Here is a 26,399-nt window from a genome sequence, read left to right as displayed (position 1 = left end):
TGCTGACTGGCTATTAAGTGTGTTGTGGCAACTCAGCAAATTTAGCTTTTTTCATTTTATTAGTGAGCATTCGTAGTAAGTAAGAGATGGGACAGTCTTGGTTTTTAGAACACTTTTAGTTTAGTCACGTAAAAATATGTTTCTATCACAGAAATTCAAACTTCGAAACCTTGATATCCTAAAGGTTCTCTTGTCCAAGGATATCTAGGATTATATATCCAGAACCCTAACTAGGTGAATGAGATGGGGAGTAGGGTTTCTAATCTGTATTGATTCAACCAAATATTGATCTTATAGCATATTAGGAAGTAAAGTATATATGGAAACATAAGTAAATGCAAGTAACAGTTCTACCTCTAAATTCTAATATACAGAAATAACAGTTTACAAACAAAACACAAGAGAAGTTCTAAAGTTACCCCAGAAAATACATATGTATTGTACATTTCATAAACATCTTTTTAATTATTTGAATACATTTCAATGATGTTTGTACACATGTGTTTTGATATTTTAATCAATATTTAATACTGTTTGATTCCTTTAAAAAAATCTGTTTTCATAGTAAAGTCACTTACTTCTTTACTGCAGAACATCATCATTAGCTGGGTAGGATTCCCAAACACATATTTTCTTTATTTGACAAATAAAGAGCTGAGGAAAGAATGTCACTGAAGAAGCACAGATATAGATTTTTATTTGGCCTTGTGAGAAGTGCAATCCCATGAGTAACTTAAATACTTGTAATTTTAAATCAGTTCTTCCCTGGTTTCTTATTATTCTTTTGTTGCTTTTCAACCTATAGGATGGAGCTGTCCTTGAACTTGGTTTATTTGATCATTCAAGTGCAACCATCAAGTTGTCTGTAATATTTAAAACCTGAGGCTTCATGGTATTATTTGCAAAATAACACCACATAAACGTTTGGGCTTTGGTTTCTTTGAAATATAGTGTTGGTTGCTTTATGAATAAAAGCATAATTTCAATTCAGGAGACTTTTGCCTGAAGCCTATAAGACAGATGCATCTGATTAACTTTGGCAAAACTGGACTGGCCTGTTATTGTAATGTAGATGTTTTCGGGGTTGGGGGGATATTTTAAAAAGGCATGCAAGAGGGTCTTTTTTTTTTTTCCCTAAGAGACTGAGAACGGTTTTGCCCCAGAAACTGCATCTCAGACTGCTTCATTTTTTGCACACTTCTATTTTCTAGTGGAACTTCTCCATTAGCCTGTCTGAATGCAATGCTTCACACTAACACGCGAATCGGGGATGGAACATTCTTCAAAATCCCTGGGAAGTCAGGCCTCTATGCTCTCAAAGTAAGTTGGACTGTTCTGCATATTATGTCTATTATTACTATGTATCATGCCTTTATTCAGACATGTGAAGGTAAACAAAATTAGATTTGGGTGAGGGGTAGAATGACCCCTTTGCCTTTTAAATGTTTTCAGATGTCTTTAAAAATGATTTTGTATTAAGAATAAACAATGACATTTTTCTTTAAAGAAAGCATATCTGTGGTTTCACTCTAACATATAGTAATGGAAAATGGTTGTGGCTTCCTTGAAATTCTTGATTCTTAAAAATTTACATGGAGGAGCGCCATGGTTCATCAGCCAAAAGTTTTAAGATGATCACAGTTGCCAAAAAAATTGTTTGATTTGATGATTACACATTGATATACCGGCTTCACACCTGTATGTCTGTCTTTTATAAAAATAAGAAATGTATCCATTCCTCTTGAAAATTTGTGTTTTAAATGTTATTCAAATTTGAAAGAAACAGTGATCTCAAGGAAGTTTTTACTAATAAAAGCTTTTACTTGCATGAGAACAGAGAAATTAAAAGCTTCAGATAACCAAGTCTTAATAGTTTTAGTGTAATTTCCATTTACATCTGGAATGAAAATGCCATGTAAGATGCCAAATTCCAGAGGACAAAAGCTGATACAAATGGCTGCATAACTTAGAACATGCAAAATCAGTGTATTTTCTTATAAATTAAAAAAAGTATCAGCTTTAGTAAATGATGAGGTACGTTTAAAATTCATTAATTTCCTTTGAGAAGTTTCTTCTGTTTTATTTTTAATGTTAAAAGTTATACCTGGCAAAGAATTGGGGATTCTTTCTCAGCTCTTAAGCATCAGGCTCTTGTTCTATGTGTGTGTTTCAGAAAATAATACAAGTTAATCAAAAGACTTGTATTATTTATTAGTTTTTGTAGCTACTTGGGGGTTAATTTATGATTACATCCAAGTTGTAAAGCCATTTTCTAAAATGAAGATGGTAGAATTGAGAAGAACAGAAACAACATATGGCAAAAAAGAAACTTTGTCTTTTGTGTAGATTTTAAAGGTTATCTCCTCCCAAAATTAACTATGGCAGTGTGCTTTTCCCAGTAACTCACCCCCCTCCAAGGAGTGGTTTTAAATTAAAAAATAAATCAGTATTGCAATTTAAAATCACAAGTAACTTTGATAACTCCTTAGGGCTCTGGAAGTATTTTGAGCGTTTTCCGTTGCTAATACATCTCCATAAATCATTATTTTTAAAATAATATAGAAAGAGGAGTCATCATGCTCAGCTGATGGAACTTTGGATTTAGGCTGTGAGTCTGAATTGGATGGCTCAGAGATGGCGGAGGCCAATGCCAATGGGGAAGGAAATGGAGGTAAGTGTGGCAGATTTCAAGATAGAAATCCTGTTCTCTTAAAGGTTATGTAGAGTTCCAGTAACTTGCTAATTGAATTCCCTACCATTATTGATACAATTTTAAGTTTCTGCCACCTTTTATCATTAAACAATTCTGATTCTAAAGGTTAGCACCTAAGAAAAGTATTCAGTTGTTTGCTTTTTGTTTTATTTTGCTTTTTAACAGTATGGATTGCCCTGCATAGTACTCTTGAGTGTTATCATTGTATTTCTTGTGCAAGGTGAGAGTCTTACTGAGGTTTGCTGTGGTTTAATCCTTATGTGAAAAAAAAAAAAAATCCTTATGTGAGGCTTGAGATGATGTTTGGTTTCTGATTGTGCTGATTTTTTTCTGTGAACCCAAGTAATTTTATAAGAACTTTGTTCCTAGGTTTGTCTTTAATAAATTAAGTTTAATGTTAACATTCCTCACAGTGAAACAGGGACCAAATGAGTTATATTCTTATGAAATGCTTTTGAAAAGTGAACAACCCTTCTGGAATTCTAAGGGGGCATTTTCCACTTGAATTCTGTCCATGTGGATTCATTTTTAACTTTCTCAAGACATTTGCATTATGATCTGTTGGTGTATGTAATTTCTGTACTGCAGTTTTGGCAAACCTTTGCTCCACAAAAACTGCTGTTCTTTTCTATTTTTTTAACCTAACTCACTGGTCCCCCAAGTGGACCCAGATCGTGATTTGAGAGGAAGACTGTGTCATTAATGTCTGTGTTGGTGGACTCATAGAAATCAGTAAATTACCATTAAACAAACAAACCTTAAAGGATCCTTGCAGAAATATCGTATTTCAGTAATAGCCCAAAGCCATTCATTTTATTAATGGTCGTAGGAGTCCCTTTGTATTCTGACTAGCCACTCCTGCCCTTTAAACTGGTGTCTTTCTGATAGTCCCCTAGAGGCTGATTTTGCTCCAGAGCCATCTGACCTGTAGCCAAGGTGCTGAATTATTATAGGAAACACAGATTCTTGTCTTAGTAAAATGGCTGAAATCAGCTTTGTAGACTTTTTTTTTTTAAACCAGCTTTCATTTAATTTGGTGTCCTTATTCCTCCTGTACCTTTTGAAAACTCAACTAAACCCCCCACCACTATTATGGTAGTGCTGTGAACTTTGGCAGGTCCTTGTGTTTAGAAAGAGAACAGAGCAGAGATGCATGACAATTTCTGGATTTCTGGAAGGGCTAGTGAATGGGGCACACCCTTCTCCTTCAGTGGCTGAATAGGAATCTTATTGGGTTCTCTTGCTGTACTGCATGCTTGCACGAACACTTGCATCCTTCCTCTCTCTCCACCTCCTTTCGGTTAATGTATATCAACATATATATTGAGTTTCTGCTATGTGCCGAGTACTGTTCTCAACATTATAGTTGTTGCAGTTAAAAAGAAGAACAGAAAAAGACCTCTCGTGGATTTTATATTGGTAGAGAGAGAGACAATAAGCAAGATAAATATGTGAAATTTACAGCTTATTTAGTGCTGTCAAGTGTTATGGGGCAAAATCAATTAAATAAGGAGATAAGAACAAGAGAGAGGTACATCTGAGAAAAGACCCATGGGAGTGAGGGAGCAGGCATTTGATGGGAGAGAGTTCTGGACAGAAGAAGCAGCAATTATAAAGGCCTTAAAACAGGAGAGTGCCTGGAATGTTCCAGAAACATTAGGTCAGTGTGGTTGGAGTCCAGAGTGAGCAAGGGAGAAGATGGTAAGATACAGTTTCAAAGAAGTTATGGAGTGCCATGACACCAAACTTTGTTTTGAGTGAGATGTTAAACCACTGCAGGGTTTTGAGCTAGAAGGACAATGATCTCAGGCCTTAGTAGGATCACTAAGTACAAAAAAAAACCATATATAAGAGAACAAGGACAGAAAGGGGGAGACGAGTTAGAAAGCTATTGGTGTAATCTAGATAAGAGATGATGGAGTTCAAATAACAGGAGTAGCAATGAAAGTGATGAAAAGTAATTGAATTCTAGGGTAGACCCAATAGGAACTGCTGAAATTAGGGTAGTTATGAGATAAAGAAAGGAGTTCAGAGTTTTGAGTGTCAGCAAGTAGAACTATTTAACTTAGATGGAATACCTGCAAGAGTGTTTGGGGTGGGGGATGGTGACAAAGGAGCTCAGTGTAGGACATATTAAACATGAAATTAATTTTCTGCATCCAAGTGAATATGTTAAATAACTGGACTTATCTGTCTTAGATTAATGGGAAAGACTTTGCTGGAAATATACTCTTGAAAGTGGTCAGTTTATAGATGAGCTTTAAAGATAAGAAACTGGATGAAATCATCAAGAAATTGAAGGCAGATAGAAAAGAGGAGAGGCTCAAAGACTGAGCTTAGAGTACTTGAAATTTAAGAGGTTGGAGAGATTATAGGAACCAGCAAATGAGACAGAGGATAAGTGGACAGACAACTTATGTTGTCTGTTCTGAAAACAAAGTGAAGAAAGTGGGTCTGGGGAGGATGTAAGTCAAACATGTCAATTGCTCTCTCTGTGTCAACTTACAATGAAGGCCGAGGGAAAAACATTGGATTTAGTTTTGTGAGGTTATTGACAATGACTGTTTTTATCATACAGTGAGACCACAAGCACGAATGGAGTGTGTTCAAGAGAATGGGAGAACACAAATTGGGAGACCCCAAATGCAGTCAGTTCTTTCAAGGTTTTTTGAGATAAAGGGAAGGAGTGAGATGGGGACATGGCTGCAAAAGAAAGTGGAAGAAAGGAAAGTTTCTGAATATGAGAGATAAGTGTGAGAACGACCATGTACTGCTGGGAAGAAATGCAGTTGAAGAGGTTTTGATGAGGCAGGTGTCCTGTTGCCATGTACTTGATTGGATGAGAGGGAAGGAGATCTGTGAAGCAGATGAAGAGATTGGCACTCTTCAGGAGTATTGACTAGTGCTGTAAGGAAGCAATAGGAAAAATGAGGCTGCTGGATAGAAATGAAGGTAGGTGAGTATATGGGGAGGGGCTACACAAGTTCACTTCTTAATGCTCCATTTTTCTCCGTGAAATAGGAAATCAGTTCTTCAGCCCTGGGTGAAGATGGAGAGGTAGCTCTGTAGATCTAAGGAGAAGATAGAAAATGTTTGTCTTGGGTCTGACATTAAGGACAGTTCTGAGACTGCTGATCCTGAATTTAATGTGAGAACAGCCAGCATGCTTGTGCATTTTTCCTCTGGTCGTGTTCATGACCACTCTGTGGGTGCAGAGTAGACACAATGTTGAAATGGACCAGAACTGGGGTTTTGCCAGGAGTGAATGATGAAGCCAGGGAGGGGCGCAGGAGTTGAGGGTGCATGACATGGAGCATTAAGATCCATCTCTGTGGAATTTAAGCTGGTTGTGGGGGTTGAGCAAAGGCACATTTGTGTGAGGAATGGCATGAAGGAGGAGGTGGAGGTCTCCTTAGGGAGGAAGAATTGTTTGATTTGGTGTTCAAGAGGAAATGAGTTGGAAGGGTAGGTGATATAAGAGTGGAATATGTGAAATTGAGGTTGTAGTTGTTGTTCATTGCTAAATCATGTCTAACTCTTTGCTACCCCACGGTAGCCCGCCAAGCTCCTCTGTCCATGGGATTTCCAAGGCAAGAATGCTGGAGTGGGTTGCCATTTCCTTCTCCAAGGGATCTTCCCAACTCAGGGATTGAATCCCCATCTCCTGCATTGGCAGGCAGATTCTTTACCACTGAGCCACCAGGGAAGCCCCTGAACTTGAGGTTAAGGTGGATTATGGGAGGTGTGTCTGAGCTGAGAAGAAAGAGGGAGGGGAGGTTGAAGGCTGTTACGAATGGCTAGGTAGTGTGGGCCCTCTTCAGAGTGTCCTGGCCAAGGTGATCATCAGTGACTGAAATTGAGCAGCCCCTGCCTTTGCCCAACTTCCTGTCATGGAGTAGGGTCAACATGGAGGAAATACGGCCTTTTCTTATCCGCACAAGGATGTTGTAAAGGCTGGTGGTAACCCTGCCTTGAAATAGTAGAGAATCATCTGTGTGGATATTGAAACAGACAGTTATGATAGAACTAGCATTGAAAGGGTGTGATATTTAGGAGCTAAAATCTTCCAGAGATGAAAGGGAGTAACCCAGGAGTTGGTAGATAATTACAGTAAGGAGGAACAGTCTGTTGACGGGAGATACAATGCTGGAGGCATTTAAGGAGCAGGAAGGAGCATAGAGGTCACATGTCCCATTTTCAGGCCCAGCAATACAAGATGTGTGGGAAAGACACAGGCTGCTACCTGAGAAGGTTCCAGGGGAAGTAGTGTCCATGGGCGAGGGCCAGGTCAATCAGATTTTGCTAGTGACTAATCCCAACTTTCAGAAGAAAGAGTGGGAGGGTTTTAGTGGTTCTGAAGGGGTCCAGGGCAGGGTGAAAGCACTTAGGCAATAATTAAACCACAACAGGGATAAGCAAACTCCCCTAATTTGGAATGTGAATGAGTACTTCACCAGAGAATGCATACCCACACATCTCCAGCTAATGGGACCAAAACTGGATTTCCTGGCCTCTCCTTTGAAGTTGTACTAATGAAATTGCTTTGAGAAATCACTGAAAGAATGGTAAATAGCTTATTTCCTTGAGTGTTCCTTGACTTGCCCACTTTTACATCTTATTGCAAACCGCAATTGCTTCTTGTAGAGCGAGTGTGTTCCCTATCTATATGAATACCATATACTTCTGTGTACAGTCCATTAACCCCAGGATAGATTTTCAAACCTCGATACTGAAAATATGTTGAGTGCTCACAACGCCTATCCTTTGTGAACTGTTTACATGTAGACTGATTAATGCTGACAGCACTCCTGTGAGACAGTCAGACTTCCTAGGCTCTGTTGCTGTATTTTGTTGAATTTTTCTATTTTTGATTTTTATTTTGTTTATTTATATTTTTAATTTAATTTTATTTATTTATTTTTTTTTACCAGCAAGGAAACAGACTTAGAGGTTCAGTGTTTCATTCAGGTGGCATGCTCAGGTTGATGTGAGTGACCCCAAAAGCCAGGCTCTGACCACTCTACGACCCTGCCTGGAACCTTGGGGGAACACTCTTAGCCTGGGAGTAACTGGTGCAGTTTAGCTTTGCAACAGTTGTCCAACTCTGTTCTGCTGCTAAACTTGAGAATTTGACAAAGAGGAACCACCGGCTTATCCAAATGAAGGAGTGGGCTACCACATGATTTCTTACAAATCAGTAATAAATGCCATGAACCTGAACTGGTTTAGATGATTTCCTTACTTACTCTATTTCTAATAGGTGTTTGAACCAGCAGTTAGATTGGATATAATTTCCACACTTCTTACAGCTGTACAAATACGCTTTGAAAATATAATTGGAGAGGGAAGGTGGGGAAGTGTGGGGTTGTAGGGGCCATGGGAGAGAGGGCAGGGGGAGAGGAGGGTCCCACCATCTGTTTTTTAAATCTTTATTCTCTTCTCCTTTCCCCATTCCTCCTTTGGGATATGAAAGAGTGAACAGTATTGAAGTGAATAATAACTATCAATTGGTAAGATACCCTTGTGACAGTCCTGAGACTAAGCCTCTGCTACCATAGAGTTATTTCAGATGAACAGAGATTAGCTGACATGTGTTACAGCACTAACGGGATACTCAGAAAAGTATTTGAAAAGAAAGTGCTTTACAAAAGCTGGTAACCGGAAAGAAGTCTTGCAGCTTGATTCCAGTGACATGTGGATCTGTAGGTAAAGATAATAACAGCAATGCTTTTGCTTTCTTCTTGCAGTCTGTTGGCCAGCAAAACAGATTTGTTTTTAAACAATAGACATTTCCCCAAGTTCTTTTGTTTTAAAGTCTGGTTGCATTTTTTTTTTTTTTTACAGTATGGGAAAGGTAATATATTCTCAATTCTCGAATTGACAAGACACAGAACTAGAGCTGTGCATTAGGTTTCTTTGATTCCTAAATAGTTTTTCAAGCTACTAAGAATTAGAGACTCAAGAAAGTAAACTTTTCACATTTTACAGGCTTAGCTCAAGAGGTGAAAGAGTGATTTAGGAGAATCACTTGATATATATATCTTTGTTGACAACCCATGACCATTTATGTCTGTAAAAGTATAGATCTATGTCACCCAAAGAAAATATTTAGAATTTTGTGGACTATTTTAGTCTTAGATTTATGCTTATGTTTGTGTCTGAGTTGCTTTCTGAACATAATATATTGGTATATTATGAGTTTGCTTACACATATTAAGTTGACTTGCAATACGTGGCTGGCTGTGGAAACCATACATATTTTATAGAAACGATATCATCAGTAGATCGTCTTCACCTCCTTCCCCTTGTTCATAAATTGTTATTAACAAGAAAAAAAGCTTCTCTTTTTGTGGCCTTAATATATTTCATGTTTAAAATCTAAAGCAGCCATCCTACTTAATCTTTTAAAATGAGGAAACTGGAGAATGTACAATTTTCATCCATAGAGATCAAAAAAGGTTTCGCTTGTTATTAACCCTAATGGCTTTCAGGGAGGAAGCAGCACTCTAGCTGGAGAATTAGTATTTTCAAAGTCTCTATTTAAGGAATAAGATTATAGAGAACACACATCCTATGTTTTAGTCCTTAGATCCCGGGGTGAATAATGATTCCAACGTTCACAGAATTTTATGTGGTCCCTTTTCATTATTCCTTATGGCCAGTTTTATAAGCGGGTTTCTGATTGTATGATTCTTGGCAGAGTCATGTTAACTTAATGAAACATTATTCAGCTCACTCTTTGTTTGCGTTGGCTCAGAGGCCACAGTTTGAGGGGCCTTTTTTTCAAAAGTGAAAAGTGCTTTAAGATGGCCTGAAGTGTGTGGATAGGATCTCAGTTGAGACATCAATTACACACAGATGAGCAGCTTCCTGGAGGAAGTGAGAAGGGTACTAATGAAGGTTTCGGCGCCCTCTGGGAGTAGTCACACTGACAGTTTATCGCTGGCAGTTTTATACAAGGGGTGGGAGAGGAGGATGTGTGCACCCTGGAGCTGTGAAGGATGTGTTCAAGTAACTTTTGAAGAGGTCGCCCAGCAATTGGGTGTCTTTGCTCGCAGTGGTATTGGTCTGGTGTTGCTGGGCTTTTTCAGGAGCTTGTCTGTGACTGCTCACATGTGATTTTACATCAGATGACACATGAGCCTTCTTTATGTTCATCATCCATCTCTCCCTGACAGCCATTCCTGAGAATCTTGTAGGAGGGAAGGAATTCTTTCAGCGACTGTGTCAGGTCCCCTGATTTTTCTCAGGTTGAGCGAATTTGTCTTTTATCCAATGTCTGCATTATCGTTAACAGCTTTGTTGGCTCCTAGAGACACCTGTTCTACACTGGTGGCCCAGGGAAACTTAAGTATGTGAAAATGATGTTGTTTTAGTAACACATGGAAGAAAAAACAGAGGAAAAAGAATACTCTTCACAGTCAGAAATGACCATTGGCAGGATATAAAACTTCCTCTGCCCACTCTTTCTCGTTCTCCTTTCTTTCATCCCAGCCCACAGCCTTCACAGTTCAGGGGAAGTATGAGGGACTTCAGAGGTTCACGGAGGCCTGGATCCTCTCTCATGTCAGCATTTTACTTAAACCAGTTGATTCAAGTAGACATTATTCTAATAGTAAATGCCCAGAGGGATGGGAATCCCACAGTCTTCTTTATATTTGTGTTTCTGATAACCTTTATAGTCAAGAATTTTTTCCTTATGCTGAAATCTCTGGAGCTTTTAATTAAACCAATTTTCTCCTTTTTTTCCTCTCTGATGATGGAGAACAGCTGGGCATCATCTTAGCTCCCACCCCCTTCATCTTAACTTCTCCAAATAACTTATCCCAGCTCTTTCAAACATGACTTATAGATACTATTTTCCATTTCTTTTACCCATTAGGGACCTCTTTTTCTTACATATTTCCCCTTGAACCGTGAACTTTGTTCTTGTGTAAATGGATTTTGGTCAGTTTTAACAGTCCAAGAGTCATGGAGTTAAAAAAAAAAAAGTTTTTAAGGGCAGATAAAGGGACCCATTTAAGTGTACTTTCCCATCTCTTCTTGTTCAAGGAGAGAAATATTTCATAATATAGAGATAAAAATTGGAAATAGAGTACGATCTCATGATAAAAGCGAAGTCCCTCTCAAATAAAACCAAAATTAAATGTATTCTCACAATTACTCATCCCGAAGAGTCAGATTTCTTCTTGATTGATACAGTTTGTGATTGATAGAGAGGAAAGAAGAATCCATGCTTTTAAAATGAAGTACTTTTTTCAGTCATGTCAGATAATTAATTCTTTCTTTTTTCTCTAAAGTGACAGTGTATAACCATTTCTCAAACAGTTAACCATCTGTTTGTCTAACTCCCTTTCTTATACACTGGAGTTACCCTTTATATGTTGAAGTATGAAGTCATTAGTGGTGCCCATGAGTGAAGCACTTATCCTTGACCTGTACCAACCTTTCAATGATATTCTTTCTGGCTGCTTTTTTCTATTTCTCATTTTCTAGATGGGTTGCTGTATTTCTGAGCAGATGTTGCAGGAACTTGCTGCCATGTAGATTACACGTGTTGTGGGTTCTAAGAGAAATAGCTTCTAATATCCCCCCCCCCCAACAGCAGCTTATTGTGTTATTTTCCATAATTCTAAGTGGATTCTGTATCGGTTCTATGATAGGAGGGATTAGGTGGTTAAAGACTGGTACCTATAGGATATGTATGCTTTTTCTAATAAATATTATTATTTCTGGTTTTGTTTCTCTTTTCTTATCTGAGTTTCTTGTCTAGATATACAGAGGTACTAATCCAACTAAAATGTCCCGGTGATAAATTGAGTGCTGGTTAGGAGGGATTCCAATACCTTCAGTGAGTAAACTGTTCTTCCTAGTTACTTGTAGAAATTCATTGTTTGGTCTGATACAAACTGATGTGTTTGTGAACTATTTGAGGACATTGCAATGAAATTGCAATACATCCAGGTCTGGGATATCAGAAGACCGTCATTTGTAGTGTGTGATATGTGCCACCCAAATCATTAATGTGTCTGGCATGATTACATCTTGTAGAGCACGTTCTTACTGATACACATGACTAGTATAATCATGAATCCATCTGATTCGTTCTTCCTCATAGTTTATTTTGCTCTCCTTTCTGCAGACCTCTTCTGACCAAGTAAAGAACTTCATTGACCTAATGTAGCAGACTATATAGTAAAATTTTTAGTTTGTTATTGTTGTTGTTCAGTTGCTTAGTTGTGTCTGACTCTTTGGGACCCCATGGACATACCAGCCTCCTCTCTCCTCCACTGTCTCCTGGAGTTTGCTCAAACTGATGTCCATTGAGTCGGTGACGCTATCTAATCATCTTTGCCGCTCCTTTCTCCTTTTGTCGTCAATCTTCCCTAGCGTCAGAGTCTTTTCCAGTGAATCAGCTCTTCACATCAGGTGGCCAAAAAATTTGAGCTTCAACATCAGCCCTTCCAATGAATATTCAGGGTTAATTTCCTTTAGGATTGACTGGTTTGATCTTCTTGCAGTGCAAGGAACCCTTAAGAGTCTTCTTCAGCACCACAATTTGAAAGCATCAGTTCTGCAGTGCTCAGCCTTACTTATGGTGCATCTCTCACATCTGTACATGACTACTGGAAAAAACCATAGCTTTGACTATGGACATTGGTCAGCAAAGTGATGTCTCTGCTTTTTAATATGCTGTATAAGTTTGTCATAGCTTTCCTTCCAAGGAGCAAACGTCTTTTAATTTCATGACTGAAGTCACCATCCAAGTTATACTAGTTTATTTTATTCATAGAGAATGTTGTTCAAATACTGTCTAATACCAATACTTAACAACGTTTAGATACTGTCTCCCTTGAAAGTCTTAGGGGAAAATTGCTGTTTCCATTATTTTATTGCTATTATTTCTCTGTTTAATTTCTCACCTCTTGTACCCTTTGTTTCTTGTAATGCAACAAGGGAAATTGTTTAAATCTAGATACCTAAATGTATCTTGGAATAAGGACTTCTCTGAGAGGAGCGGTTCTCCTCAGTCTGGATCCAAAAAGGATTAAGGAGTTGCCTTTTTCCTGAAAGAAATGGAGTCCTGGAAATATTTAGTTGGGATCAAATGAGTTTGTCTGGTTGTCATTAAGTCATCTTCAACAGTTTTTGGCATATATTTTACTGCTGTGTATATCCAGAATATCTGATATGCACAATTTCAAATGTAAGTGTGATACATAAAACAGAGCACAATCCAAACATAAACTTTTGGGGTTATTTGCCAAACTGGGGATAATTTTGAATTACCCACTTATTGATCCTTTAAAACAAATTTTAGTTATCACTGCTAGGTCTTTGTAGGGTTGATTTTTCTCAGGCAGAATGAATAGTTCTCAACCTTCTTTTTTTTGAATCATTCATTTATTTTTGGCGGTGCTGGGTCTCCATTGCTTGTGAGGGCGTTTGTCCAGTTGCAGTGAGTGGGGGCTGTGCTCTGGTTGCCACGTGCAGGCTTCTCTTCAGGGTGACCCCTCTTGTGGTTCCCAGGCTCCTGAGCACAGGTCAGTATTTGTGGTAGGGGCCCAGTTGCTCCATGGATGCAGGATCTTCCCAGATCAGGGACAGAACCCATGCCTCCTGCCTTGGCAGACGGATTTTTTTTACCACTGAGCCACCAGGGAAGCCCGATACCATTGTTTTATGAAAAAAGTTACTTTTAAGAAAACTTAAGGGCTCAAAGTCAGGTCTTAGGTCATAGTCACTGTGTTACCCCTGCATTTTATATGGTCCTTGGCATGAAGGTGTTCAGTAAAAGTGTTGCAATTGAATAAATGATTAATAAATAAACAATTAAGCTCCCTCTAAGATCCATCCCACTTTTGATATTGAATTCTAACAGTGTGCCACATTATTAATCCTCACATACCGTGTGCTATTTGATTTAAGTTTTTGTAGTTTAGAAGAACTCTGCTAAGCCTATAGTGTATACAGGATCATTTTGATGGAAAACTGTTTTGATTTGAGAGTGTCTGTTGAGAAAATTGAAAGGAAGTATTTGGAGGAAGAACTGAAAGAAATGAAATCCATCAAGGGAGGCTTCTTTCCCTGCCTTCATTAGCCCTTTGAACCCTGGTTACCTCAAGTAGCCAGTCACTTCGTGTGTAGATGAATGAGACATGTGCCAATTAATATCTTTGTTGCGTTGACTCTCTTGTGCCCACATCCTGGGCTGTTTTGTGATTCTGCCCCTGCATAGCTCCTGCCATTTCAAGTAAGCATTGTCATTTGTAATTTTGACTTTTCAGTGATACTTATTTTTATTTCACCACACAAAACCTCCGGACTGTGAGGTTAAAATTAAGACTTAAAATTAAGTCAATGAGTAAGGATGGCAGAAGGAAATATATCTACATTTAGTGACAGGTCGTGGGGCTTCCCAGGTGTCTTAGATGGTAAAGAATCCACCCGCAATGCAGGAGACCTGGGTTTGATCCCTGGGTCGCGAAGATCCCCTGGAGAAGGGAAAGGCTGCCCACTCCAGTATTGTAGTCTGGAGAATTCCATGGACAGAGGAGCCTGACGGGCCTCAGTCAGTGGGGTCGCAAAGAGTCAGACACGACTGAGCGACTAACACTTTTAGCTTTCACACTTCACAGACATCTCCCACTGACTTGCATAAGATGTTTTTTTTTTTTTCCAGTTTGGTTTTCATATTTTCCCTAATTGACCTTAGGATAATTTTCAATTTTTTAATAAAGATTCGTTTTCAAATTTTAAAAATTCATTTTTGTACGTATGCTTTTCCACAATAAAAAAAAAAAAACAAACTGTGCTTTGCTGACTTTCCCTTCCATGAATTCTTGTTAAAAACAGTAATTGAAAGTTAACTTTAGAAGGAAATACTTGAGAACGTCCCTGGTGGTCTTGTGGTTAAGAATACACCTGCCAATGCCGGGGACAGAAATTCGATCCCTGGTCCAGGAAGATTCCACACGCAACAGGGCAGATAAGCCCGTGGACCACAACTACTGAGCCTGTGCTCTGTAGCCACAACTACTGAAGCCCGATTGCCTAGAGACCATGCTTTGCAACAAGAGAAGCCACTTCAATGAGAAGCCCAAGCACTTTCAACAAAGAATAACCCCCTACTCACCACAACTAGAGAAAAGCCTGGACAGCAATGAAGACCCAGTATAGCCAAAAAAATTTTTTTTAAATGGAAAAGAGATACTTGAGACAAATTTCATGAAAATCAAATCCAACAATTTAGTTTAATTAATATTCATGGATCAACTGCTCTGTGCCTGTATTTGCACAGAAGTGAGTATTCAAGTTGCTGGGCCTGTGAGTGATAAGGCAGATGCCAGCAACAGTATCTCAGGGACTGACGTGAATTCATAACACAACGTTCCAAGAAAGCTTGGGTTGGGGAAGAGTAAGTCTTCCTCAGAGAAGGGGGTAGTCAGGAAAGCTTTGAGGAAGCTGTTTGAGTTCGGTCTGTCAAGATGAGTTTGCTAGGCAAAAAGATGAAAGAGGGACGGTCAGAGCAAGTGAGACAAATACAGCGAAGTATTATGTGTGCTCAGGAAATGCCACAAGATCTCGACTGGTTGAATCAGAGAGGTGGGAGTTGGGAAGATGACCAGATGTTAGACTGGAAATAAAGATGAAGTCAAGATTGCATTCTGCTCAAACATACAGTTATCGGGGGAAGGGAGTTTGGGATGGACAAGTACACACGGCTATATTTAAAGTGGATAACCAACAAGGTCCTACTGTATAGCGCAGGGAACTCTGCTCAGTGTTAGCTGGCAGCTTGGATGGTGGGGGGTGGGGGCGTTTAGAGGAGAATGGATGCATATATATGTGTGACTGAGTCATTCTGTTGTGCACCTGAAATTATCACAACATTGTTAATCAGCTATACACTAATGTAAAATTTAAAAATATTAATAAAAGAGTACATTCTCCTTTCTCCTGTTTTTGTGTCTTATGTAAAGTTCAGAGCCCTCTTGTATACCTGTCAGGGGCTTAGTACTTAGACGGGGGGAATGTCACCCATGCCTTCCTCTCCTTGCTATGCTTAGTCGCTCAGTCATTTCCCACTCTCAGCAGCCCCACTTACAAAGTATGAGCTTTAGTCCATATTTTCCAGTTCTATCACATTGTTGGGTCTAATGGTGAATGAAAAAGAAGAGAGAGGGGAAGGGACAGCTTGGGACTTGGAGAAAAGAGGCTGCCATCCAGTCTTGTTGAGACATACTCAGCAGTTCCTCTAGCCTTGAGAGCTATCTGGTGATCACCTGTAATCCCTTTGGTTCCGAGCCTTCTAAGTAAAATATTTTGGTGGAGGGGTTTGGGAATCTGAGTGTGAATGACAGTAGAGGTGGATGAGTGACAGCGACTGGAAAATCCCATTAACTGAATTAAAAACTGGCAGATTAGCTTTTAGCTATGTTTTTAGCTTGCCTAGTTTTAGCAGGCAAGCAAAACGTAGAAATAATATTCCTGTACCTTTTAAAACATTTTTTTTCTAGTCTTCAGTTTGTCCAGCTACAAGTAGGGCAGGCAGTCTTGTGGGGTTTCCAGGTATAAAATCCTAGCATGCATTTTGTGACGGTGCCAGTGCACAGTTATGAAAGAAAAAAAAGAGAAACAGTTTCTATTCTGTCCTGAATGCCAAGAAGATATCACTTCTAAGCTGCATGTCAGAGTTAGATATTTATTGGCTAAAACATCTGTCCTAATTCTTCAGTTTCCTGGCTCCTGTTGTAATTTCAACATACAGGGGATTTCCCCTGGCCCTTTCTTGAACATTAATTTTTTTTTGGCTTGTATTTCAGAGGCCAAACTCAGCCCCTTAGATAAATATTCAGGCAACTGTTTAAAATAAGCCCTGTATTATTTATTTATCACATCTGTTAAGAAAGCTGCAAGGATAAAGTAAGAGTGAAAACTGTGTGTTTTGTCAGAATATGAATCTTGCAAGAGTATGTTCAACTGCTGCTCCATCTACACAGTGAGTGTTTTTAGATTCAGCTACCCTCATGGCAAAGAATGAATAAATCACTTAGATGCCCATGGTTAGGGTCTGTATGGTCAGTACACACACACACACACAAAGAGGCACACACTCTTTTAAGGCTGTGCATGCATTATATTGTGTCCTACTCATTTTTGTTCTTGAACTTTTCCTTATAAACAAGTTTTAAGTTCACAGGAATACTCATTTATATATTTTATTTTCTATTCCATTTACTTTATTTAAGATTCTGCACTTATTTTATTAGAAATAAATAATTACAGGGAAACCAGTTTGGCCCAGAGAAATAGGATCAAGTTCAGAAAGAGGAACTGGGGAGGAAAATGACTCTGTAGTAAAGGAATTCTCATGATGCTTCACTTGGGTCTGGGCTGGAACGTAAGATGAAGTAAAACAGAATTGAGTTAAAGGGAATTGAATCATATTGAGGAAAAACTTCACAGTATTTCTTGAGGCTGTTTCAGTTTTATTGTCATTCCCTCCAACTGAAATTCCGGGCTATGTGTTGACGACTCTTTCTTTTGGAAACACTGTGTGTAAATACATATGACTCACTCTTACCACAATGCAGTAGTGAATTTAAACAGCCATACAGCATGTACACTGACACCGACATAGGTATCACAATACCCTGTGGTTTCCTAGGTCAGAAACAAATAGAGCAGGTTGTGATTTAGATACCTGTTATCCCCAGGAAGTGACAGCTGATTGTATACTGCTTATTGTAGCAGTCAGAACATAAAAGACATAAGGTTTTGATTACACCCACACTGATTCAGTAATTGTTGCTTTTTTGATCCTGCTCTGCATTGAAGTTTACCTTTGAAACACTTATGAATAAAATCATTTCCTGAGAAAATTGGTAAATGTGTTTTGATGTCCAGTAGGCCAGGAGCATTCTGATGCTTTTTACAAATTCCCTGAAACCCATGTGCTGCATTTTGGTTGTTTTTTTAAACTACCCTTAGGTTTGTATTTTTTAGGTGGTGATACTAATTTAAGAATGTGAAAGTAGTAAAACGTATTTGCTAATGTGCACTTTTCTTTTGGCTGGGCTCACATTCCATCCATTTGGCTCTGTTCAGTTGGGATTATATATCGTATCCACCACCTTCCTCTCATCTCTCTAGTTTGTCATACTTCCTATTGACTCCAGAATATTGAAAAAAAAAAGCCATCCATGTAATCAGTATAAAAATAAATTTATCTTTAGAATATAAGCTGATGGTTATTTCTCATATTCCTTGATAAGTAAGCTTTGGCAAAGAGGTACAAATAAGTGATGATTTTAAGAAGAGAGGCCAGGAAGCCATAGTTTATGTAAGCAGTATTATAAAATGTTTCTTTACTGGAACATTTAGATTGTTTTAAACAAAAAATGTCATAGTGTATCAAAGAGAAAAAAGTCACCTGATCTTTAACTCAGGCATTACTCTCCCTAGATATCTGGGCACATCCTTTTGTTACTTCAACCTTAATGTTTTCTGGGCCAGTTGACCTCAGTGTTTTCTTATCAGAGCTCAACATCTTGTTCCTTGTGGCCTTATTAACTTCCTGTTTCAGGTCTTCCAACATGATGCAACATGTTCTTTAGACATCAAATTTTCTGTATCAGTTCTTGGCTTTAAAGCCAGATATTCTAAATGGAAGATTATGGACCTGGCCTTGGACCCCAGCTCTGCTGGTCTACTGGCTGTGACCGTGGGCACATGAATGACCATTTCTGAGCTGCATTTTTCTCTCTCCAATGTGGAGATGACACTTTTTCTGTCTTGCAAGGAAGCTGTGAGGATGAAATGAGGTCACGTATGTCAAATGCCTGGCATTAATAACAAACAGTTATTTTCTAAAATGTGTTCATTTTGTCTTCCTAATTACTTTCTGTCATTAAAACAAAACTCGATTCACTCTTTTGCCTGGGCATCCTCTTTCATGGGTACATTTTCCATTTCTAGTCAGCGTGAGCTTTATTCTACCCGAAGCAGTGCTGTCAACACTGCCACATGCATATGTCTCCATTTCTTTGTTTGTTTGTTTTAAATTTTATTGGAGTAAAATTACTCTACAATGTGACTAGAATCATGTTTAACTCATCCACCCACCTTTCACACTCAGGTCAGAATTGTCCCGAGCTCCTGTTCCTTGGAAATTTTTCTTAGATTAGTGTTAACCCTGGTGCCCTTAAGAAAGCTTATTTTAAGCATTTACAATATGTTCTCAAGTTATTTTCTTCCATATGACTTCCTCTTGCCTCCTGCCTTTGACATATGCCTCCATTTACCACTAATCACAGTGCTTCCTCATGTGGATTTTCCACATAAATTCACCCTCCCCTGGAGTACAGAGAAAAGGCCTTCTATCTCTGCTGCTGCCACAGTCACATCGGTGTGAGACCCAGTCTCTCAGGCAGAGTGTCTGAGGAGGACGGAAAGAAGCGTTGGAGCTCCAGCACAGGTGTTCCAGAGCAGAAATGACAGTGAACTTGACTTCCAGAGATGAGGCACCTGAAAGGCTTGACTGTAGTAAAAATGGGTAGATTATATTGTAATCTGCAGAGTCCATGATTTTCTTAAAAATAATTACCTTCAGTTGACACTCGGCGTCTCACATTTCATTTTTCCTTCTCCATGCTATGTACTTTGGCCCATAGAAGAGGATATACACACACCCCAGTGTATAGATTCTATAGACGGAGGGCTTTTAAGGGAAGATTCATAGTACCTCTGAGGTTGAAAAGTGAAAGTGTCAGTCGATTAGTTGTATCTGACTCTTTGCAACCCCATGGACTGTAGCCCACCAGGCTCCTCTGTACATGAATTCTCCAGGCAGGAATACTGGAGGGGGTAGCCATTCCCTTCTCCAGGGGATTCTGAGGTTGGTAGATTGAAAACAATTTCATTAATGTAGATTCTTTCTTCAAAATGTTATGAATTGCCCGATCTGCCTACTCACCTCCAGAAAGTACCTACTGACTCCCACCTCTTGAGACAGATACCGTGCTCTTTTTTATGTCTGTACAGTAGCCCAGAACATTGAAATTATCATCAATTAGTGGGTAAAGAAACTGAGGCTTAGAGAGGTTCAGTGTAACTGTGGCCACAGAGTTATTAAATGATCCGTTCTTTCAGATTGAGATACTCATCTTTATACTGTGCTATTTTGCCTTATTTTAGGTATCCATTTTCAATTGGAGAAAAGCTCCAAGTGAGTTAATTACAGTGGATATAAAAAAAGGAATTCAAATTAGTAATATCATTATCTCTCTGTATCTAGTGTGTGCGAAGCAGGTAACCGATGAGGCGTCTTCCACCCGAGATTCAAGCCTTCCTAACACAGCAGTGCAGAGCAAGTTAGTGTCTTCCTTTCAGCAACACACCAAAAAGGCTCTCAAACAGGTAAGGTCGCTGGCATTTCTTCTTTGTCTCTCAGTTCTGCCTACTTAAGATAGAAGGTTATGCATAAAAAGCAAAATAAATAAGAATGTAGTAATCCGAAAGCAGCAGAGATGCCTTAGATTCAGCCACCCCCTAATATCCAGTACGCTGACTTTATGCTGCAGACTACAAGAGGCTTGGCTGAGAACTTTGATGTAAAATAGAGGAGGGAAAGTGTGTTTGGAAACATACAGAACTTAAGTGTGTGTGTGTGTGTGTGTGTGTGATTTAGAGCAAATATATTGCTTGTTCATACACATATTTTGAAAATACTGTCTCTGCTTATGGTCTCATGTTTATCTGATAGTTGACGTCAAAAAGAAATGTAATTTCTTTCTTGTTACCGAAATGCATTGTTATAAATAAGAAAAATAGCAGTTGTGGCTTCCCTGTATCTTGACCATCCATCAGTGTGTTTGGTGGTGAATAGTATCATCCCCACATTACATAAGCAGTCTTGACCTGTGTGTCCTTGTCCAGAGATGGTGGTGACAAGTGTGGTTATAACAGTGGACTCGAGAAAGAAAGAAAGTGCTCAGTCGTATCCAACTCTTTGCAACCCCATGGACTGTAGCCTGCCAGGCTCCTCTGGCCATGGAATTCTCCTGGCAAGAATACTGGAGTGGGTAGCCATTCCCTTCTCTAGGGAATTTTCCTGACCCAGGGATTGAACCTGGGTCTCCTCCATTGCAATTGCATTCTTTACCCCTCAGACATAACCTGGTTTCAACCCTTGCTACTCACTGTGTGACGCTGGGTGAGCCACATTTCTCTGAATCTTAAACTCCTCCTCTAGAAGATGTAGAAAATAAAGGTACCCTTCATCTGGGAATGATCCAAGAATTACGCGAGGTGATAAGCTGAAAGGAGGTGGTAAAGTGAATGTGTAGCCCATAATAATCACTCAGTAAATGTTAGCTACAGCCGCCACCCCAGAAATGCTGCATGTGTCCAAAAGAAAAGAAAGAGATGCTGTGGGCAGAGTGCATGATTATATTACTACTAATGTCAGTAAATGCAGAGCTCACATAAATGCAGAGCTCAATATTTAGCCCTGAATTCATGGTTCTCCTTTGTTTAACTACTTTGCTGATTTTTTATTTTCATCATTTTGTGACAGCCACCTCCACCTCACCCCTTGCTGACCCTTACCAAGTCTAGTAATAGAGGTGTCATTCTAAAGGATAGATTTATAAGAAGGAAAAAGAGGCCATGTTTTTAAATAAAGTTAGAAACATTTTTAAAGTCTCACATGCATATAAAGCTACTTAATATTCACATCCAATCTCTTGAAGTTAGAATGTCTCCACCTACTCCTCTATTTCAAACTAGGAAACTTTAAGAAGGAAACAACATTTTTATACTGCATTCTGTTACTTTTTAATTCTGTATTAGCTACTAAAATCACAGTATCTCCCTTCACTGGTATTATATTTAAGGTAGTAACAGTGTTTCATCCTACAGAGGTCAAATACTGAGCTGGCCATTTGTGTCCTTACTCTTGTGAAATATTTTAGATGCCAGAGAACAAAATTAAATTCAGTGTGGAGATCCCTTTTTCCCTGATGAAATAAAGTAGGGATGATGGTAGGGAAGCCTGGGGAAAAGGCTGATTCAAGTGGGAAACTGGATGCAGGTACTAAGATACCAACCAGGATGGAACAAAAGATGCAAAACTGGGTACTGCTAACTTGAGCGTTTAAGAAGCGTAGATGCAAACATAAACGGAACTCATACTTCTGAAGAACAATGATTTAGAAACTGTGTACACTGTGAATTCCTCCTCCATGTGAATGGAAAGCTATTCATTCACATCTCTTTATTGTCATGTCACATTATTTTTAACTTTCTTCATGTTTGTTTCATATCCTTTGAACTTTTTTTAACAATTACTAAAACATGACACAGTTTTGAGTTCCTGGGTATTTTTTTGTTTGTTTGTTTCATTTTTTGTAGATCATGTGTCCATGGGAAGTACCACTTGCTTGATTAGCATCTAAACCTTACTTTAAGAAGCCAGCCCTGTAAGCTGCTTAATGACCTGAGAGAGCTATTTGTTAATGTCTTAAAACTTCCTGTTTTATAAAGTTAAGTTAAAGTGAAAGTTAAGTCTCTCAGTCGTGTCCAACTCTTTGCGACCCCGTGGACTGTAGCCCACCAGACTCCTCTGTCCATGGGATTCTCCAGGCAAGAATACCTGGAGTAGGTTGCCATTTCCTTCTCCAGGGGAATCTTCCTGACCTAGGGATCAAACCCGGGTCTCCTGCATTGCAGCCAGATGCTTTAACCTTTGAGCCTATAACCAGGTAACAAATTAGTCACCCGGACAGAACAGTGTGGCACAGTATATAGCAGATATGCTAATGTTTGATTAATAATCAAATTCGTATTGAAAATACATTTAGAAGAAAAGCTCTTCTTGTAGAATTTTGCCAGATTCCTTGTAATTGCTGAGTTTCTTAAGGCAGCATTTCAAAAATTGACTGAACATGTGGCATTTTGAATTGCAGCAGCCTCAGCAGATTTGCAGCTTTCTTTTTGATAGTTGAATGGCCATGACCATGTAGAATTCTTTGTAAGTGTATATACTGTTATATATTTATATGTATGTGTTCTGTGGTTATGAATATGTTTTGTGTATACACATAAAACATAATCTCACAGCATGAATCATAATCTTAAGAACCTAGGGCCAGCCGAATAACCCTAATAATAATTATATTAGCTTGTCATTTATTTTTATGCTCTGCATTTAACAGGCACTATGCCATTTAATCCTCACACAAATCTTTTAAAGTAATCCTTTAAACTATGTTTCAAATGAGGAAGCTACAGCCCAGAGGAACTAGAAAACTTACCCAAGACTGTCCAGTGAGTACATTTTGAAGATGACATTTGAACCCAGAATCACAGTTTCAGATTCTGCCCTCTCAACTATTAGTTCCTTTTAGAATATGCTTCCTAGGTGCATCAGTGGTAAAGAATTCCTCTGCATTACAGGAGATGTGGGTTCAATCCCTGGGTCAGGAAGATCCCCTGGAGAAGAACATGGCAACCCACTCCAGTATCGTTGCCTGGAGAATCCCATGGGCAGAGGAGCCTGGTAGACAGTCCATGGGGTCGCAAAAGAGTCAGACACAACTTAGCAACCAAAAACAACAACAGGAGTGTAATAGGATACATGGATTTTGACATTATCCAAGGAAACTTGCATTCCCGAGTATTTGTATAATGTAAGGAAAGCATAGTCATTAAGAATATTATTTCTGGGCTTCTCTGACAGTCCAGTGGTTAAGACTCCATCTCCCAATGCAGGAGGCATGCATTCAGTTCCTGGTCTAGGAACTAAGATCCCTCATGCCGCACAGCACAGCCAAAATAAGATAGTTTTTTTCAAAGAAGAATATTATTTCCTAACAAAGACTGCTTGTGTTCAGTATCAGCACATATTAAAGGTAGATACTTAAATATAGTAGCTTTTATCATTTTACTAGGAGTATATTTGGAGTCAGTAGGGCTTTTGTATTTTAGCTCTATATTGCACAGTGTAGATTCTTAGAAAAAGAAGGTGAAAAAAAAATCCATTAGCTTTTTACACGTAAGTATAGTGAAGAAATGGCTTCCCTGGTAACTCAGCTGGTGAAGAATCTGCCTGATACATAGGAGACCCCGGTTCAGTTCCTGGGTTGGGAAGGTCTCCTGGAGGAGGGCATGGCAATCCACTCCAGTACTCTTGCCAGGAGAATCCCCATGGACAGAGGAGCCTGGCGGGCTACAGTCCTTGGAGTCGCAAAGAGTCAGACATGACTGAGCGACTAAGCACAGCACAGCACATAGTGAAGAAAAATAATTTAAAACAAACCTCAGGCTTCCCTCGTGGCTCAGCGGTAAAGAATCCACCTGCCAGTGCAGGAGACATGGGTTCGCTCTCTGGTCCGAGAAGATCCCACATGCCACAGAATAATGAAGCCCATGCGCCACAGCTACTGAGCCTGTGCTCTGGAGTCCACGAGCCACAACCTCTGAAGCCCGAGAGCTGTAAACTCGTCCTCGGCAACAAGGGAAGCCACTGCATCTAGAGAAAAGCCCACACAGCAATGAAGACACCCAGCACGGTCAATAATAAATAAAAAAAAATTTTTAATTGCTTCTTCTAAAACGAACCTCATGCCAAACAAGCCAGATAAAATTCGCCAGCTCTGAAGCCCCCACCCCCAACCCAGAGCATGTTGCCGCCGTGAGTGGGTACTTAACTGTGCACTGCTCTTGATTGCGGTGTAATTATAGGCTGGACATTGTGAAAGCTAGAATGCCCCTTGTCTGTTGATGTAGGGTATTTTCATTGCTCCTAATGTTTGGGTCCCTTTAACTTTCTAATCATCGGAACATTAGTTCATATCATATGTGGAGTTTAACTGCATGAATAATGTGTTGTTATTTCAGTAGTTATTTTTCTGAATAGCATCTTCAAAATAATAATGAGAAGCCTCTGGAGAATAGCAGATTGCTGATGATTACCTTGTTCCCTGTCTTCTTTCTGCCTTGATATTTTAGCTGTAATGATCCTAAAAAGTGTGAAATGATTATATTTTGAATTTCAAGGAAGCATAATTAAGGAAGATTAAATTTTGGAAGTTTCTAAACAGCAGAATCAAAGGCAAGATTAAAAAAAGATGAGCTGTGTTACGAGGGGAGGTAACATGATGGACAACAGAACCTTTCCATCTTGTTCCTGTTGGTTTCTTTGACCTTCTTCATTATTTATTTAGGATGGTAGAATTTATTCATAAAGTTGCAGATCCTTTTCCCTCTTTGTATCACAAAGTAGACATATTCTTGGTATTTTGCTTCCACTTTATATGTTTGACCAATACTGTGAAATTCCAAAGGTTGTGTTGCCCGATAGCAGTTTCTGAACGTGGGTGTTGACATTTAGCGTACCAGCAACAATGCCCGTTGGTGGTGCCTGACACAGCCAGCTGTTTCATATGTGTGTATTTCTCATTATTTCAGCATTCGCAGCATGTGCTGTTTTCAGATTTTTCAGTGAAGGGCTTACCGCATCCAGTGCATTCTTAAATTCCACTGTTGCTCTTCTTTCTCTGTGAAAACAAACGAAGGTATTACTTCTTTATGTAAATCCCAAGTTAACATAAAAGCCTCTGACTTTAGATTTTACTTTATTTTTCATTGAGGTGGAAATGAGAATTGTTCTATACTTTTAGAGTTTTCCCAAGCTTTTTTCTTTTAAAATAAAATGTTTATCTAAAGATTTTCTGTCTCTTTTTACAAGAGAATATTGTAATACATCTCAAGAGAAAAGAATACTCACTCAGCATCTTTTGATTTCTCTCTTTTCACTTAAAGCCAGAATTGTAGTTGATGTGTGATATGATCTTTACTTTCCTAGACTGGTTTTGCTCTGTTATGTTGGTTTCCTTTAATAAGTAAGTCTATTTCCAGGTGTAAGCCTGTAAGTTTCTTTCATGTTGAATGATACCTGGAAATACTAAACTTGGCAAGTTCGATGTACCCTGTGTAGTTTGGACATGAGGACGTTACATGTATGGGCAGCTTTTATAGTGGACTGTATTTACACATGCCATCTGCTTTTTTGTTTAGTTTCAATATTGCTTCTTTCTAGACTTTAAATTAGGATTTAAAGTTGTTCAATGAGATAATTCCATTAGCATACCAACATATACCTAAGAGTTGAGTAGTTAGAGGCACCTCATTGACATCTTCCTCTTAAAATGAATCTAGACTGAGACAGTAAGACTTTTTGTATAATATCAATGACAAATTAAAACCATGTTATAGGTTGATCAACAGGGCCACCACTAGCTAAGTAAAACTTATGGTATGCAATAGAAATAGCCATCCAATCCTCATGTTGTCACAACAAAATAATCTCCCTTCACAGGGTATCCTTGTGCAGAGCAGATCTTCCATGACCATTGAAAGTGGCCTTCCTAATCATATTTTCTTGATCTATTACGTGGATGTATATTTCCAGGTTGGGATACCCAAGCTTAGACAATTACGAAGTAAATTTCATTTCTCTTCTATTGTATTTCTAGTGTAAAATAGGCAGTTTTCTTGTTCTCTTGGAATTTTAGCTGAAGCTAAAAGGATAATGGATGATGTTAAGGATAACTGGATAAAGTTAAGGGTAATGGGGTACACGAGTATCCTGTTGTGAAGGGGGTGCTAGACATAGCCTCAG

The 26,399-nt window shown here is 38.9% G+C and overlaps 1 protein-coding gene across 16 annotated transcripts in view; it reads left to right on the top strand.

Moving 5' to 3' along the window:
* ASXL3 (ASXL transcriptional regulator 3) overlaps positions 1-26,399 on the top strand; it is a 189,979-nt gene that overhangs the window by 70,515 nt on the left and 93,065 nt on the right. For all 16 annotated transcript variants that reach the window (XM_043889021.1, XM_043889020.1, XM_043889028.1 and 13 more), the window contains 3 exons: positions 1,212-1,320; positions 2,563-2,671; positions 20,013-20,134. In XM_043889021.1, the coding sequence (XP_043744956.1) occupies positions 1,212-1,320; positions 2,563-2,671; positions 20,013-20,134 (340 nt within the window). The remainder of the gene's footprint in view (positions 1-1,211; positions 1,321-2,562; positions 2,672-20,012; positions 20,135-26,399) is intronic.

Source organism: Cervus elaphus, chromosome 27 (genome assembly GCF_910594005.1).
Source record: "Cervus elaphus chromosome 27, mCerEla1.1, whole genome shotgun sequence".
In the NCBI taxonomy this organism is placed as follows: domain Eukaryota; kingdom Metazoa; phylum Chordata; class Mammalia; order Artiodactyla; family Cervidae; genus Cervus; species Cervus elaphus.
Note: the sequence above shows the minus strand (reverse complement) of the source record. Positions and strands in the feature narration are given on the sequence as shown.